Source organism: Leuresthes tenuis, unplaced genomic scaffold (assembly GCF_036924035.1).
Source record: "Leuresthes tenuis unplaced genomic scaffold, fLeuTen1.0.hap1 SCAF_5, whole genome shotgun sequence".
In the NCBI taxonomy this organism is placed as follows: Eukaryota; Metazoa; Chordata; class Actinopteri; order Atheriniformes; family Atherinopsidae; genus Leuresthes; species Leuresthes tenuis.
The window spans coordinates 28,921,117-28,936,675 of NW_027325359.1; the positions used below are offsets into that span (position 1 = coordinate 28,921,117).

At 41.7% G+C, this 15,559-nt stretch overlaps 1 protein-coding gene across 6 annotated transcripts in view; it reads right to left on the reverse strand.

Moving 5' to 3' along the window:
* Positions 1 to 2,088: 2,088 nt before the first annotated feature.
* Positions 2,089 to 15,559, reverse strand: part of ndrg4 (NDRG family member 4) — a 59,997-nt gene continuing 46,526 nt past the window's right edge. For 4 of the 6 annotated variants that reach the window (XM_072386581.1, XM_072386578.1, XM_072386580.1 and 1 more), the window contains 13 exons: positions 13,364 to 13,484; positions 12,485 to 12,547; positions 11,405 to 11,465; positions 11,039 to 11,125; positions 10,892 to 10,948; positions 10,281 to 10,384; positions 10,088 to 10,144; positions 9,802 to 9,853; positions 6,989 to 7,036; positions 5,447 to 5,482; positions 5,292 to 5,343; positions 5,106 to 5,144; positions 2,089 to 3,199 (listed from right to left, as the gene is read on the reverse strand). In XM_072386581.1, coding sequence (XP_072242682.1) covers positions 3,045 to 3,199; positions 5,106 to 5,144; positions 5,292 to 5,343; positions 5,447 to 5,482; positions 6,989 to 7,036; positions 9,802 to 9,853; positions 10,088 to 10,144; positions 10,281 to 10,384; positions 10,892 to 10,948; positions 11,039 to 11,125; positions 11,405 to 11,465; positions 12,485 to 12,547; positions 13,364 to 13,484 — 932 coding nt within the window. In that variant the 3' untranslated portion in view covers positions 2,089 to 3,044. The remainder of the gene's footprint in view (positions 3,200 to 5,105; positions 5,145 to 5,291; positions 5,344 to 5,446; positions 5,483 to 6,988; positions 7,037 to 9,801; positions 9,854 to 10,087; positions 10,145 to 10,280; positions 10,385 to 10,891; positions 10,949 to 11,038; positions 11,126 to 11,404; positions 11,466 to 12,484; positions 12,548 to 13,363; positions 13,485 to 15,559) is intronic. The other 2 variants (XM_072386579.1, XM_072386583.1) reach the window with 1 other exon arrangement.

Genomic DNA, 15,559 nt, shown 5'->3' on the forward strand with positions numbered 1-15,559 from the left:
TACTCTTCTAGTCTAAATCTACACTTATATACGCACTAAAAGCACAACACACGGCACATCAAACACCCACTGACCACATAGCAATGGATTTCTTCTTCTTCGTGTGAATTTCGTGTATTTCTTTGGCACTGTTCCATTGCAAAACCCAGCCTACGCAGCTTTCCTTTCGGTGCATGTGTGAAAGTGTGAGTGTTCGTTTGTATTAGTGTGTGTACGTGTGTGTGGCTAGCTTTGGTATATCCACGCATAGAGGCTGGGCGCTGTAAGGGAACTTCTTTGGTGCCGCCCCAGAAACACAGCCAGCAGGGGTCGGCCTGGTCCTGCCCCGGTTCTTCTCCCCGGTCTGGTTTGGTTTGGGTCAGAGTGTGATTGTCAGATTAGAGACCACTAAGAGCCGACTATGGACAGAACCGCATCCATGCAGTGGAGCTACAGACTGATGATAAAGGTGACATCTATGGCTCTTTTCAGCTAATCACATGTGAGATGCTAATGAAAAGTACCTTAAGATTACTTTCACATTCACATGCACATAAGTGTTAATAAGTACTTCTATACTATATCAATGTAGTAATTTGTCTTAGGAATATGAGATGGCACACGGAGCTTAAAGCTGCACTCTGCAATTTTGCACAATGTGGCTCCACATGGCAGCTATACGGGGAAATATGGGCTTCAAAACACATCGAAAGTATTACGTAATATCAGAAAAGTGATCGTGTTCACCAGCCGAACCGGTCTGTGATGTTTCATGCAACATTTCAGATGAACAAGATGCCATTTGGTGGACGTTGGGCTTTGATTTGTCCCGTCGCAAGCAGAGAAATGTGTTAACAAACGACAAATGTTCCACACATACGTGCTAACATTACAGGGGAAACTACTCGGCTCATACCAGAGCACAGTGGAGGCTTCTTAAGATGTTTAATATTCAGGTTTTAGAGGTTTCATTCTGCCAAAAATGCACATTTTTCCCATTTAACATGACACTATCGTATCGATAATGGTTGATTTTACATAAACATCTTAAAGTTAATGGGTTTCTTTTGAAGTATAGGCTCAAATGTGTTCAAAATGTTTGAATGTTGCATCCTGAGATTTATGCATCCAAAGCGTTGTGTTTTACAATAAACGTTATGATCTAGTAGACGGGAGTAAATACGCTGCTCGAAAGAGCCCAAAATTTTCTGATGCAAACATCCATTTAAAGCTTAACTGGCAGGAAAGCCACTGTCATGCTCTCGTTCACTGTATGACTGGAAACATGCTTCATGCTCATGCTCAGCTACTCAAACTGAAATACTAAATTCAGGTCCACGTCTTTCTAGTGAAGCTCAGAAAACCAGAGACTGGATTTGACTTCCACCTTTTAACCAGCCTGTGTAACGTGCACAGGTGAATCACATTAACCCTAATGACAGCCTATCGGGTGTGCAGAATCACGATCTACAGCGATTCCAACGCCTTTGTGTCAAATACTTAAAGTCATTTGGACGTCAGTGAGTCGTGTAACAAGCACAAAGGCTGATGGGAAGGCGTCTTTTGACTGAAGGCTTTCATTTAGTCGTGTTTCAGCTGTTATTATGGTTATAATTATGCTTTGGGCTTTATTTGTTTAACATTTGTGCAGTTTCCACTGTTTGTGCATACAGCATTCACCGGATGATAATTAATGTTTTATAAAAGACTTTTAAGTTTCTTTTCCATAATTTTCTACCTTTACCATACTTGGTATATCAGATTTGGACGACCCAAAAGTCAGCCCATAGCAACAATTTGTAATCCAACAGTGTTTGTCTCTGATTGGCTGATTATATTTGAGAAAACTGCTTTGTTTCTTCGATGGTTTAGCCAACTGGCCCCAGTTGGCTAAATTTGACCACAAATAATACTCAGTTTCATGCTTTCTCACTACTAAGACACCCAAAAGTCAAAAGATGAAGCAGTGTACAGGTGTAGCCGAGTTGAGCTACACGAAGGCGCGTTTTGTTCAGGAATTTTAGTTTTAGGCTCATGCAACAATGTACAGCTCCAGATTGTCTTCCTCCGCAAAATAAAGATTAATTAAACACTGCAGCCATGTCCTCACAGCTCTCTGGTGTAGTGGCGCAGGGTCAGAGCGATTATGACTGGCTGGCGTTTCATTTCCTGTTTTGAGGTAATATTCAGTTCATAGCTCCTCAGATGGCATCTCAGACATCTTACGCACACAGAATGAAGGTTTACGACAAACTAAAGGTGGAGTTCGATTGGACTAAAAAGGTTCGAGAACACGTCACTGAAGCGTTTTCCCGCAAAAGCTTCCCAAGTGCAGCTTTACATGAGTGTGCTGTCCCTTTAATTACGCTCTAAGAGAACTAACAGAGCTTCTCTAAACGCTACAGATGTACTCAGCTACGGTAAGCCTGTGTTCTGCTGTCCATCGGACCCTGAACGCACCTCCTCCTGTGGTCACCCGTCACTTGTGGGTGGAGAAAACCATTCTTACAAAGCTCACAGAGAGAGATACTCACAGGTTCCCAACAAAAAGAAAACAAACATAAACTACTTTAAACACATGCATAACACTTTATCTGTTTTATCTCTATACGGCACCCCCGAAAGCTCTGCTTTCCTTTCCATGTGGGACTTTTTCTCCTTCGTATCAGATGCTAACAGCAGCTGTTCTATGGACTGCTGACAGACCGGGTTATTCACTATATGTGCTTGTGTGTGTGTGTGTTTTTATTGGGGGGGGGGAGGGGTGAAAGTAAGGGTGCAGGCAAAAAAAGATGAGGGAACACTTAGCAAACACAAGAATGACACCTCAGGAACAAAACCAGCTGCTTAAATCTTTTAAGTGTTGGGTAAAGGGGGTCGGGGTGGATGTTTAAAGGTGAGCTGTTAGTAACAATACGTATGGTATCTTACAGTGACGGAGGGAAGATGGCAGACAGAGGGAGCCTTCACCTTACACCCTTTGTCAGACATCACACCAATCCTCCCCTTTCTTGCTTTCCCGCTCCATCCCCTCTACCCCCCTCCTCCGTCTTCTCTGTGGCTCCTCAGCACGACACCTCCATGGTTTGGGTGACCGCGCCCACTCCATCGGTGCTGTCGGAGTTGGTGCAGGCCCGGGAGCGGTTTCCCTCCATGGAGCCGGCACTGGTCAGGGAGGCTGTCCTGGAGCGAGCCAGGCGGGTCATACTGGCTGAGGGCACTGGTAGGGAGGTGGCAAAAAGCAGAGGAATTATTCAGCATTACGTTCTTTAAAAATAGAAAGTGTAATCAGTTGATGTTGGGGAGATGGAGGGAGAACATGCTAATGTGAATAACTGAATATCCCTTATTGTAGCTGGTGAGAAAAGGCAGCCGACCGACTCATACAACAGCCGTAAAATGGTTGGGGTTGTTATTTAAAGCTGCTGATTTGCCTACACAGAGACACATCAGCAGCACTGTGCACTCAGAGCTTAGTTTGTGCTTCACTTCCTCAACAGGAACAAGTTTATGATTGTAAAACCGTGACAAACTGTTTATTCTTTATTCCTTTATTAGTGAAAGTGAGCGAGACTGTTAAAACTGTATTCATGGGTCAGTTTAACCCACATATATTTAATGCATCAAACCACAGAAAACGCCCCTGCTGTGTCTCCTGATGTCTGAGCAAAAAAGTAGCATCTGAACGCACCACAAGGACAACATCCAACCGCCAACTGGGACAAGAGTGCACAACCCTCCAGCTCTAAAGAGGTGCTTCTGCTGCATGTAAGTTAGTCAGCAACACTAGTTCATCACCACACATCTGATGAACTGGGCTATGACATCATTTATACAGACTGTAACATGATGCTAACTGCTACATCGTAAGCATCGTGCTAACTTTAAGTTTTATGAGCTGGCAGGCAGTAAAATGGCTGCTTTCTTTACTATCATGTGCATTAAAATGTTTGCTGGTTTGTCACCATTATAGACAGAGAAAAGCATCTGTCTACTTTCCAGCTAAATCTGCCACTTTTACCTTTATAATTCACCCTTAAAAACTGTTTAAAAACTAAAAACTTTGCCTGGTTTGGTGTCGTTTCTTTCAGCACAACCTCACACGTGTGACCATCAAATCCAACCACTAGTCTGGTTTTATCGTTTCTTCCGGCACCAAACGTGACGACAGCATTCAGGAAAAAGCAATAGCGTAAATTAATCATCATAAGTCTGGTTTTACTTGGCCTGTCAACACAATTTAAAAAGTTCCAATTTAAAAATGTGATTTGGACTCGCTGAGAACTCCAGAGAATGAATCGTCCACTTGCTAATTCCCTGCCTGCCTCTGGGTCCACTAACACTCCTTTGCAGAGTTTCCAACGGCCGATAACCCTGATTTAATTTCTCTCATTAGACCAGGAATGTCCAAAGTCGGTCCTCGAGGGCCACTGTCCTGCAGGTTTCAGATCTTTCCCTGCTTCAACACCTGATTCAGATGAAATAGATCTCTTCAGAAGATTGTTACATTCTGCACAAACCAACTAAAGAGGCATTGATCTGAATCAGGTGCATCAAAGCAGGGAAGCATCTAAAACATGCAGGACAGCGGCCCTCGAGGACCGGACTTTGTCTTTGTGAATATCGATTTGCAGCTTTGATACAATACGTTTAATGTTAATTTACTGCAGAATTTGTCTGCTCAGCAACAAAAACCTCAAGCCAAAGATATTAGATAGCAGTTAGCAGATATTAGTCAGCAGTTAATGCAGGTTTTATGAGATTTGTTAAATACTTAAACTAAACATACACCTTAAAGGTTTGCTCAAAGCTAGCAGAGCGCCATGCAAAGAGCAGTACTGGTAATGTGATGGTGAAGAAATGGGGGGGGGGCGGAAGTGAGGGCAGTATATATTTTTCCTCTGGAGGAAAAAATGTTTTGATAAAACAACAATGGGGTTTAATGTCCTTGGGACAGAAGGTATAAAACGCCAGAAATGAGAGCAAAGGTAAAACAGATCATCGCAGCCCAAAATCATTATTCATAACCAAATAAAATGGGCCAAAATAAATGAAAAGGGAACTTTAAAATGCCATCAAACAGGGCAGCAGCAGGAGGTCAGAGGTGAACAGGGAGGGGGAAGTACCTGGCCCTCCACTCAACCTCCGATCCTTCACATAAGCGACTGGGCAAGGAAACAGAGGGCAAGATTAACACAATCCACGTCCCTCTGCATTAAACACATCACTCATTCATTCCTACAACAACATGGCGTCAGTATCTACAGGAACTCACTCATTAACCACAGGGTTAAACCACTGTTGGTACTTACTGTAGCCCATCCCCTGCAGGAAGTACTTGAAAGCTTCGGTCAACTTGCCGGGCTGGAAGACAAAATGTTTCCATCACTCAGTTTGTATGCGATGCATTCATGGTCCGTCTGGACTTTTGTGTGTCGGGTAGTTTATTGATTGTGCAAGCGGTTACCTGTGTGAGCTGAGGAAGTCCACCAGAGTCAGCCATCTGCCGCAAGAGGAGATCAGCTGTTAACCGGCGTGCAGATAGCCCACCACAACACATTTTAAACTTATGAGCCTTCACTTTGCTTCATCTGTCCTGCTAAAGCGTCAGATTATTTCATGTATGCAGTTGGCATTTTGCATCTCTAAGCTGTTGTTTTTGCTCTTTATTTGGCTGATTTTTACTCTCTTTGCAGCTGTTTTGTGTCTTATTGTTATTTTTCTTCTCTTCTGTGATATTTACTTATATTTGTGGTCATTTTGAGTATTTTCAGAGTTCTTTGTCTTGGTCATCATTTTGCATCTTGGTTGTTTTTCTTCTTTTTTGGCTGTTTTTTTTCTATTTATTTTGTTTTCTATTTATTTTTGGCATTTCTTATCTGTGTTGTTGTTTTCTTCTTTTTCTTTGATTATTTTGTACCCGCGTGGTTGTTTTGCAGCTTCTTTGAACATATCTATGTGGCCATTTTGCAACTTTTTGTGGTTGTTCTGTCTTTTCAGAGTTGTTTTTATCGTGTTTGTGGCCATTTTGTATGTCTCAGTGGTTGATTTTCTTCTTAATTCAGCGGTTCTCTATCTCTTTATGCTGTTTTTTGTATTTTCACGTTTGTCTTTTTTTCCTTATTCTTATCTCTGTGTTGTTGTTTTTCTTCTCTTTTGTTATGTTTATGTTCACTTTGCATGTCTTTATGGTTCTTTTGTATATTTTCATACTTGTTTTCTTCACTTTGTGGTCATTTTGCATCCATTTGTGACTGTGTTTGTTTACTTTGTTCATCCTTGTGGTTATTATCTGTCACTTCACGGTTATTTCTCTTCTTTCTAAGGTTGTTAGGATATCTTTATGTTCACTTTGCAGCTCACTGTAGCTGTTTTGTTAATTTTTTGGAATATTTTGTATATATTTGTTGTTAATTTGATCTGTTTATTGTTGTTCTCATTTGAATGTGTTCATCTCGTCTGTCTGGGTTTGTTTGCACCTCTGTTTTGTTATTTAGCATCTTTCGTGGTCATCTTGTTTTCCCTCATCTGTTTATAGTTGATTTGCCTCTTTTTGGTGTTCTTTTGTGCTGTACTTTGGCATCTCATTGTAGATGTGCAACTCATTCTGATTGTGTTGTTTTCTTTGTGCTGTCTCACAGCTGTTTTATGTCTGCTTCTGTTCTCAAAGATATTCCACTCAAGACAAAACATTTCCTACATTAAATGTTTTATTTTTCTGTTCAAACTCAGATCTTTTAAGTGGTTTTCAGGGAAACTTTTGTCTCCAAATGATCGTGCTATATATCATGATATACATATCACTACACTGAGGAAGTTGTTACACTGGAAGGGGAGGATGGCGTCTCTTTCTTAAAATATATGTCACACTACCAAAAAGCTCTTTTAGGAAAATAATTTAAATAGAAACTTTATCATTGCTGAGGAGCAAACCCAACTTTTCATCAATCAACTTTAAAGGTCGTTTGAATCTGCAGCGGCTGCAGCTGAGACGAGGACGAGGAGTTACCTTCAGGAAGGTGGTTTTGGTTGGGTCCAGCTTGGAGTTGCACTCGACCTTAAATACAAAAAACAAAAACAGCACTTAAGAGTTGAATGAGCAAAGAGAAAAGGTGCAGCAAAAAGAAACCTCTGATTGTATCAGAGGTTACGATAACTGTACGTATCTGCTTTTAACCAGTGAACACAAATTAACTTTTTAAAACTGAATGAAACATCACTCAAAGACCCAACACAGAAAGGGATTTAGTGTAATTTTAGCCACCATCAAATAATTGGATGTAGAAACACTAATTAATGCCTTCATCTCCATTTAATTCAGCATCTCCTGAGATCGACTGCTGGCTTCCAAATCAGCACATCACACGGATCTGAACAACTTTACGCCAACACAGACACACCGTTACAACTGATTTTAAATTATTTTAATGGTTTGCACATAATTAAATCCAATTAAACCCAAACATATTGCACAGATAATAAAATCGCTCTGATAAAAGCACCGAAGCTGCTGCAGGAACAGAACACACATTAAATATGCAGCACAATTAAAGGAAAACCGCACAAGACTAACATGTCTATGTCTGACGTAAAGGAGCTTTTTTGCCAGTAAAACCATTAATGAGATATTACATTTGCACATCGTGTGGAGATGCGGCCCCATGAGCGCGGCACTCCAGATTAGTTGGTGGAAGGACCGACCAAGTGTTTCCAGAGCAGGACCACACCTCTCCACCTTCAAGAAGCTCTTGAAAACGCTGCTTTTCCAAGATAAGCTCCTCTCATAACAAACTAACCACTAAATATACTCATCAGTCACTTCCTTCTCCTCTCATCCCCCTTTTTTTCCTCTTGAACTCCACTTAACTAACCCAGAGTCCCTCTTGCTGCCTCTTGAGGTGGTAACCATTTGTTGTAAATTGTTTTTTAAAATATACTCGATCATTAATTCTCCTTTTTCCTTGTAAGTCGCTTTGGCTAAAACCTGTTAAGTGTAAGAGCACCAGGATGGAAGAGTCTCCTGAATTTACATTTAAAATCAAATCATTAAAAACCCTAAAGGAGCAGATTCTGAGCTCTGAAGGGGCTCAAAACCAGACTGGAATTTTTCATTTACATCAGGATTAATTGAAAATGTTTGCAGCCGAGTACAAACTATCTTCTCAAGAACTTTTGATAAAAGTTGTACGTCCAACATCATGAAAAACTTACAGAAACAATATGTTGAAAAACAGAGTGACGGGTTGTCCTGCACGTACATCTGGATATAAAAGAAACTGGTTCATTTGTTCTCACGTCCTCAGCCTGCCTGCTGTATGACCCCGTGTACACAGTGCTAAAGAACCGTCTCCAGCACCAAAGACATCAGAACAACAGCCCAAAGAAACCCTCCCAACAATAAGCTGAGGTTTCTGTTTTTATCAGCAAGCGACGGTGCCTTATTTCAGCTGTAGGACAGATTAAGACACCCCGTCTGAGGAGAAGAGCCAAGTTAAAACAAGTTAGCTGTTCTGGATTTATGTGTTATTTTGAATAAAGCGTATCACAAACGTCTGATTAAGACTTCTTTAAATTGTGTAAAAAGAGCACAATGTGTCTCCTTTAGAGAGAAACAAATAAATTTTATGCAGAGTCACAGATGTCAGGGGAAAGTGTGCATGTGCCAGGTGCATATAGGGATTATATTATGCTGTGGTCCTGCAGCTGACCCAGATACCGCAGTGTGCTGCAGAGATGAGTCACTTCAGCAGGGCGACACTCAGCCGCAGAATGCACATGCACAAACTAGACAGATGTGTCCAGATATTCACACATCGGGCCTAATGCGTGACCACTCAGATGTGGACGGCATTGTGCACATGACGTGACAGCAACAACGGAAGAGAAATACACAACTGAGGCGCAGTTGGCGCAATGTCATGAAAAGCTTCATTTGTCAGATTATAATTGTGCAAATGCACACCAAATGAGATGCTGGAAATAAAACATGGAGGACTAAATTCATCATCTGGTCGAATATTCAGATTTGAAACAATAACATGGCCTCCATCTGTCACGTTCAATATAACTACCTCCTTTTATATCTCTACCCTCCTCACACTCCTTCGTCTCTGTGCTACTTTCAATCTCTCCGTCTGTCTTTCTTTCTTGGTGGTTTTATAAAAGCTTCGCTCCTCGTCCTTCGCTTCCATCTGACAGACGAGTGATTTGATTTAGATTAACTGGCGCAGAAACAAACACTTCTGGGCCACTTCTAATGAGAAAACCCCAGAGATACAGAGAGGCCATCTGTCCCCACGGAGAACGCACACACCTGAGGAGGAGGAGGAGGAGGAGGAGGAGGAGGAGGAGGAGGAGGAGGAGGAGGAGGAGGAGGAGGAGGAGGAGGAGGACGGGGGGGGGGGGGTTGTAAAGACGGAAATAACCAGGTTGCTGCTGGCTGACCCGTTTCTGTTTGCCTGACGGAGGACAAACAGTCACTGACTGCATCAACATGCCAAGAACTGAACACTGAACAGAGCAGGAGGAGGGAGGGAGGGAGGGAAGGAGGAAGGTCTGCTGGTTACAGCTCGATTTAGAGGAAAGTGTATTTCCTCTGGATGGAGTCTCTGAGTCTTTGAGCTAAAGACTTTTTGATTTTTGCCTTTATTCTTTCAACATTTACTTTACAAACATCCCAACAAACTAACAGCTGTTTTTTAATGTCATCATGCACAACTGGACACAGCTGTTTCTTTTACACATCTGTATAAAAGGTATAAAAGCTGTGATCTGCTGTCCTAAAGTAAAACAAAGTTTCCAGAAAAGGGAAGTTGGACTCACCACTCCCTCCTCAGCAGGAGCGTTGTCCCCCACCACCAGCATCACAGGACACCTGCACAGAATAAATTAGCATCTGTGAATATTTTACATCTTAATTAACTCTTTCATTTTAACAATAAGTTTGAAAAAGCACATTTATTCAAATAACTATTGAGATACTGATGTAACGCAGCTGGTAAATGTTACATCTCAGAGGCTGGAACAAACAAAACATAAAAGATCAAATATTTCTCTTCTGCGGATTTAGTAAAACATCAACCCCGGTTAGACCCTGGGTGAGACTCACTTCAAGGTCTTGGCGTTGAGCACCGTCCCACTGCGGTTCATCTCCAGGTCCCTCCGACTGAAGAAGGCCAGAATGATAAGATAAAGTCAGTGTGTGTGTAGCTTTGAGGCCACGTTATCACACCAGGAAATTACTATCACTTCTGAAATGATGGAAACATGGAAACGTGTGTTTGTGTCCAGGATTTCCTCACCTGTTGTACATGTTCCAGAAGAGCTGCAGGTTGAAGTGGTTGACGGTGTTGTTGATCTGCTGCCGGTAGCTCTGCACCAGCTCTGTGCTGCTCATCAGTTCCTCCTGCACATAAACAAACACGCTAATTACTTACAAAAGTGGACGTGTGAGCTGTAAGCTGTGCGCTGAGAAAGATTCACTTCATTTAGAAGACAAAAAGAAATGTCTTTAGTTAAATTATCTTTTATTATGCAGTTAAAACATAATTTAAACATGTAATGTCTTCAGAAGAACTGTGTTGTTGATAAAAACTGAAAAATTAAAATCAGATGCTGCCAAACATTAAACAGTTTTTACATTAAACAGTTAGTTTAGCCATGAACTGCTAACAGCTAATAACAGCAGCTTAATACTTAAGTCCAAATGTAAAAGGAGAATCATTAAAAAATTCTTCTTTGTTTGGGTTTAAACTGAATAAAAGTGCTCTGAGTATCAACCCTGCATGTAATTCTGTTTACATACAAGCTTTATCTCTACAACATATCAGCCTTTGGGGAGTTTTTGGGTAGATATACCGTTGTTCCTCTAATATAACAGTGGTGCGGTTATTTTCCATAAATTTAAGATTACCTGGCTGAAAAGATGTGGCAGCACAACATCTGGGATGGTGCTGGTCAGACCTGACAGCTGAGGAAACAACAGAGACACCATTGGCACTGCGAGAATAAAACAAACAGCTGATCTGAGCTGGGGGGGGGGTGTTAAAGGGAGGCGCACCTTGGTGGCGGCCCAGTCAATCCATCCTTTGCCATTGGGGTCGATGTTGAGCAGAACCAAACCCTCCACCAGGTCAGGGAAAATCAGCTGAGAGCAGAAGACACAGACTGCATCATTACGCAAAAAACACTCAAATTAAAGACTCTCTAATCAAAAACACAGTTCATGAAATCATTATTATCATTATTACTTACCTCGCATACATAAAAAATTGCATATAGGCATCTAAAAACTCATTTAAAGCAGCTTCTATTAGATATTATGCATTAAATGGTCAAAGTGTCCATCAAAGAGAAGCATTATAAAGAAAGAAACCATTTAAGTTTTGTGGATTCAGCTTTAGGAAGCACAGGGAAGTAGACTTACAGCAAACTTGGCCAGAACATAAGCTCCAGCTCCAACGCCGATCCCAACGATGCTCTTAAACCTAAATAAGATCATTGATCCATTAGTGATAATCCACTGTGTGTGAATGCAACACAATCAGATGGCACAGAAGGCCATCGATAGCAGCCCGGATGGAAACTGAAGCGCTGTCTCAGGTGGTTCTGTGTAATCAGGCTGAAACGTCATCCTGATGGCAGCAGCTGATATCTTCTACAGAAATCTTAACAATTAACGTTGATCTTAAATTGGCATTACTCAGTTTTTTTTACCAAACACTTTCTAAAACAGTGATTTTACACATTAGCAGCAGACAACGTGAGCAGGTCAAAGCAAACATGTCAGTCTGATGTCTGTGCAGTGATGTGCACGGGGGGGGCAGGCAGTTGTCCCCCCCTTTGCGGCCCAATTGTTGAAAAACGCATGCTAAACTACCCTCTTGGGAGCCAAAACGTGTGCTAAACTGCCCTCTTGGGAGCCAAAACGTGTCCTAAACTACCCTGAAGTGCCCCCTTGGGAGCCAAAACACGTGCTAAACTACCCTCTTGGGAGCCAAAACATGTGCTAAACTGCCCTCTTGGGAGCCAAAACGTGTCCTAAACTACCCTGAAGTCCCCCCTTGGGAGCCAAAACGCGTGCTAAAGTACCCATCTTGGGAGCCAAAACGTGTGCTAAACTGCCCTCTTGGGAGCCAAAACGTGTCCTAAACTACCCTGAAGTCCCCCCTTGGGAGCCAAAACGCGTGCTAAAGTACCCATCTTGGGAGCCAAAACGTGTGCTAAACTGCCCTATTGGGAGCCAAAACGTGTCCTAAACTACCCTGAAGTACCCCCTTGGGAGCCAAAACGCGTGCTAAAGTACCCTCCTGGGGGCCAAAACGTGTGCTAAACTGGCCCCTTGGGAGCCAAAACACGTGCTAAACTGCCCTCTTGGGAGCCAAAACGTGTGCTAATCTACCCTGAGGACGCGCTATATGTGCCCTTTTTTTCTTTCTGCCCCTGCCCTTCAAAAAGTCTGTGCACGCCACTGTGTCTGTGTGATGTCAGAGAGAGGAGCACCAACCCAAAGTGTTGCACCACGGTGGGCAGCATCCCGGCCAGCTGGTCCATGGTGGGGTACTGGTATCTGTGGAGAGAAAATACACAACGTGTGATTTAAAGGTTCACATAAATCAATCAATTCAATTCAGTTTGTGCAGCAGTGATTGAGATTTCAACCTTTTATTTCTAAAATGGCGCCCACTTCACCGACTTGATTTTAAAGTGAATGTATTTCAACTAAATCCTATAAAAGTCAGTAATGTAACATTTGTTTTTGCACCATTATGAGACAGAATGTGTAGGCTTTAAACACTTTTCAAACCTTTTCTCTGTTAAATAAACAGACTTTTATCCACGATTTATATCTCTTACAACCATTACTTTATCATTTCTATCATCTGCATTCACAAGAATCTATCTGTTGTGGACTGTTGTCTGTTATCTTTAGCTACCCAGTCTTATTTTAATGGGCTTTTGGTTTCTATGGTTACAGCTAATTGAGACATTTAGACAGTTATACTGTTTAATCAAATTCTTGTTTTTAAAAATTGGCCGAGCTGCAACTGTTAAAATGTCTTCTTCTTTTGCTGTTTTCATGCTTACGGTTTGTTTAAAATCCTGTTTGAAAGGTAAAAATGTTGAAAATAACATTGTTTGAACATGTAATGCTTTCAAAAGTGTTAACAGCCCAGATGAAATAAAGTGTTGGATTTATTTTAAATAAATACATTCAAATAGATAATCCAGATACTACGAATAAAAAAACTATAAAAATAAAAAAAGAATAACTGAACTGAGATATTTATGTTTGGCTGAACTACTGAATAACATATGTTACAATAAACAGCATTTAGTGCTGGTATGTAGTCTTAGTAGAAATTCAAATGTATGTTTTTTATACCCTTGTGGTAGCTGTGAAGCTCCAATCTGCTGTCCCGGGGCGTCGACGTGACAAACCACAAAATGCTTGGTGATCTCCTGCATGTCCTCATTATTGAAGAAAGTGTTGAAGCACAGCTTGTCTGGAGAAGAGCGAGGCAGGAGAGGACATAAGCTCAGGTAGCATGGAGTGAGAGGATGGAGGGATGGGAGCAGAGGAATGTGATCACATTAAATATGCACCATGTTCAGGGAGGGTCCTGAAGGTGGCCATCTGCACAGCTGATCCTGTTCCAGCCTGGAAGGGGCACAAACTCCTCCTGACATTTCAGACCTACAGCCTTCACTTTTAACTAAGAAATATGGGTCAGTTTCTAAACTACTCTGCAGTGTGGTGTTTATATCTGATCTCTCACAACGAGGTCAGTATCAGACTGGATGTGCTACAGGTGACTCAAACACTTGGAGGTGTCTGTATATCAAAGATAAAATACACTAGCTAGTTAAGGCCAGTGTAGCTGCAGCTTTCTTAAGCTCAAGCTAATAGCTAATGTTTCAGATTTTCAGCTTTCTGAACAATTGGCTAAATTCTTTTGTAATCTGAGAGATGATTCAGTTCACTTTGAAATCAACAGACTTCTATTTTCACATGTATTTTTGATTGTTTTAAGACTCGAATGACATTGATTAATATGCGACTCCGTATGTTAACTATAGAAGCTGATCTGGATGTGGTTTAACAACAAATGCGATTCTGTATTTCCTCATTTGAGCTCATTTATAAGAGTGGACATCAAAACAAATAACCTCACTGTTAAATGTAAATATTTATTTTATTTGTTCTGGCAAACCGAACTGATTTGTTTTGAGAGTGACTCACCGAGGATTACTCTCTAATTCAGAGCTCTATTTCTTGAAGCACAATGAGCATTAAACTCTAAAACGGCTTCATCTATAGTGTCAGCTCCTCTGCTGCCCTCCTCCCACTGGCCTACTTTCAGTCCATATGTGTCAAACTCTGTGAAACCACGCAGCAACATTGTGTTTCCACCTCGGGCTCCGACTGAGCTGCGTTAATTAAACGGACCAATTAACATGACAACTAGGTTAGAGACGAGAAGCAGAAGAGGCCGGGAAAGGTGGATGCTCAGTCTTTGTGGGCTCATGGAAATACCGATGCTACATGTTCGGTGAGGTGAGAAGTTTCACATCGCTGAATCATCCGTCCGTACTCGCAGTCTTTGCTCCTACTGACTCAATGTCCTACTTTCTCCTTTTTCACTTTCTTTGTCGCACTCTTGATGAGAGCATCTCCTTCTATCAGTCCTCTCCCTCTCTTTCATCTTCCCGTTATCCTGCCTTTCCTCTGCAGTCGGATTTGCTTCCTTATCTGCAACAATTCCTGATATGTGACCTCTTTACTACTTCTTAAATCGACCTTCTGCTTTCTCACTTCTTTTTTTCATTACTTTTCTATTTTTAATCACTCTTCTCCTGTTCTCTTCTCTCCGGTGTTTTTTAATCAACGTTTTGGCAGATTGCCACGCCATCTGCTTACAATGGAAGTCGAAACTCTGCATCAATTTTCTTTCATCCTTCAGTGTCTTCCACCCTCTATCATTGTGTGCTGCTGTCAAGGGATAAAATGATTGACAATGGATACTAAAAGCCATACTAAGGGCTTCTTAAGAGACAAAGACAGGACCAGGAAAAAGATAAATCTGCAGTCATGCCCCCCCCCCCCCTTTTATCCCACCTCCACCCATCAAAGCAGCGCCGCATTGCTGCTGACTAGCCCCGCCCCTCCTCTCTCTGCAGGATAGGCATGTTTTTCTGACCTACATTTCATCCATGCCTCTCACACTCGCCCTTTCATCTCCTCCTATTTTCCTTTTTTTTTCCATCACATTATAGGACAAACTCCCCCCAGAGCCTCTCCGTGTCTCTTATTATTTTTCTCGTTACTTATATCCTTCCTCGTACACCTATTGATTCGTTCTATCTAATAAAGAACCTCTCGGTATGTGGTGACTTTGCACAATGACATGAATGTGGTGACAGCCATCAAAACTCAACACAGAGCTTCTGGTGATCGTCAAGCAGCACGAAAGCCAGATTATCCTCTTTTTCCTTAAAGACAAATAAACCTCTCATAACGAGGCTTGTTAATTCTAAACTGTTTATTTGTTTCTGTGAGGTCTTAAATCTATTTCAGCTC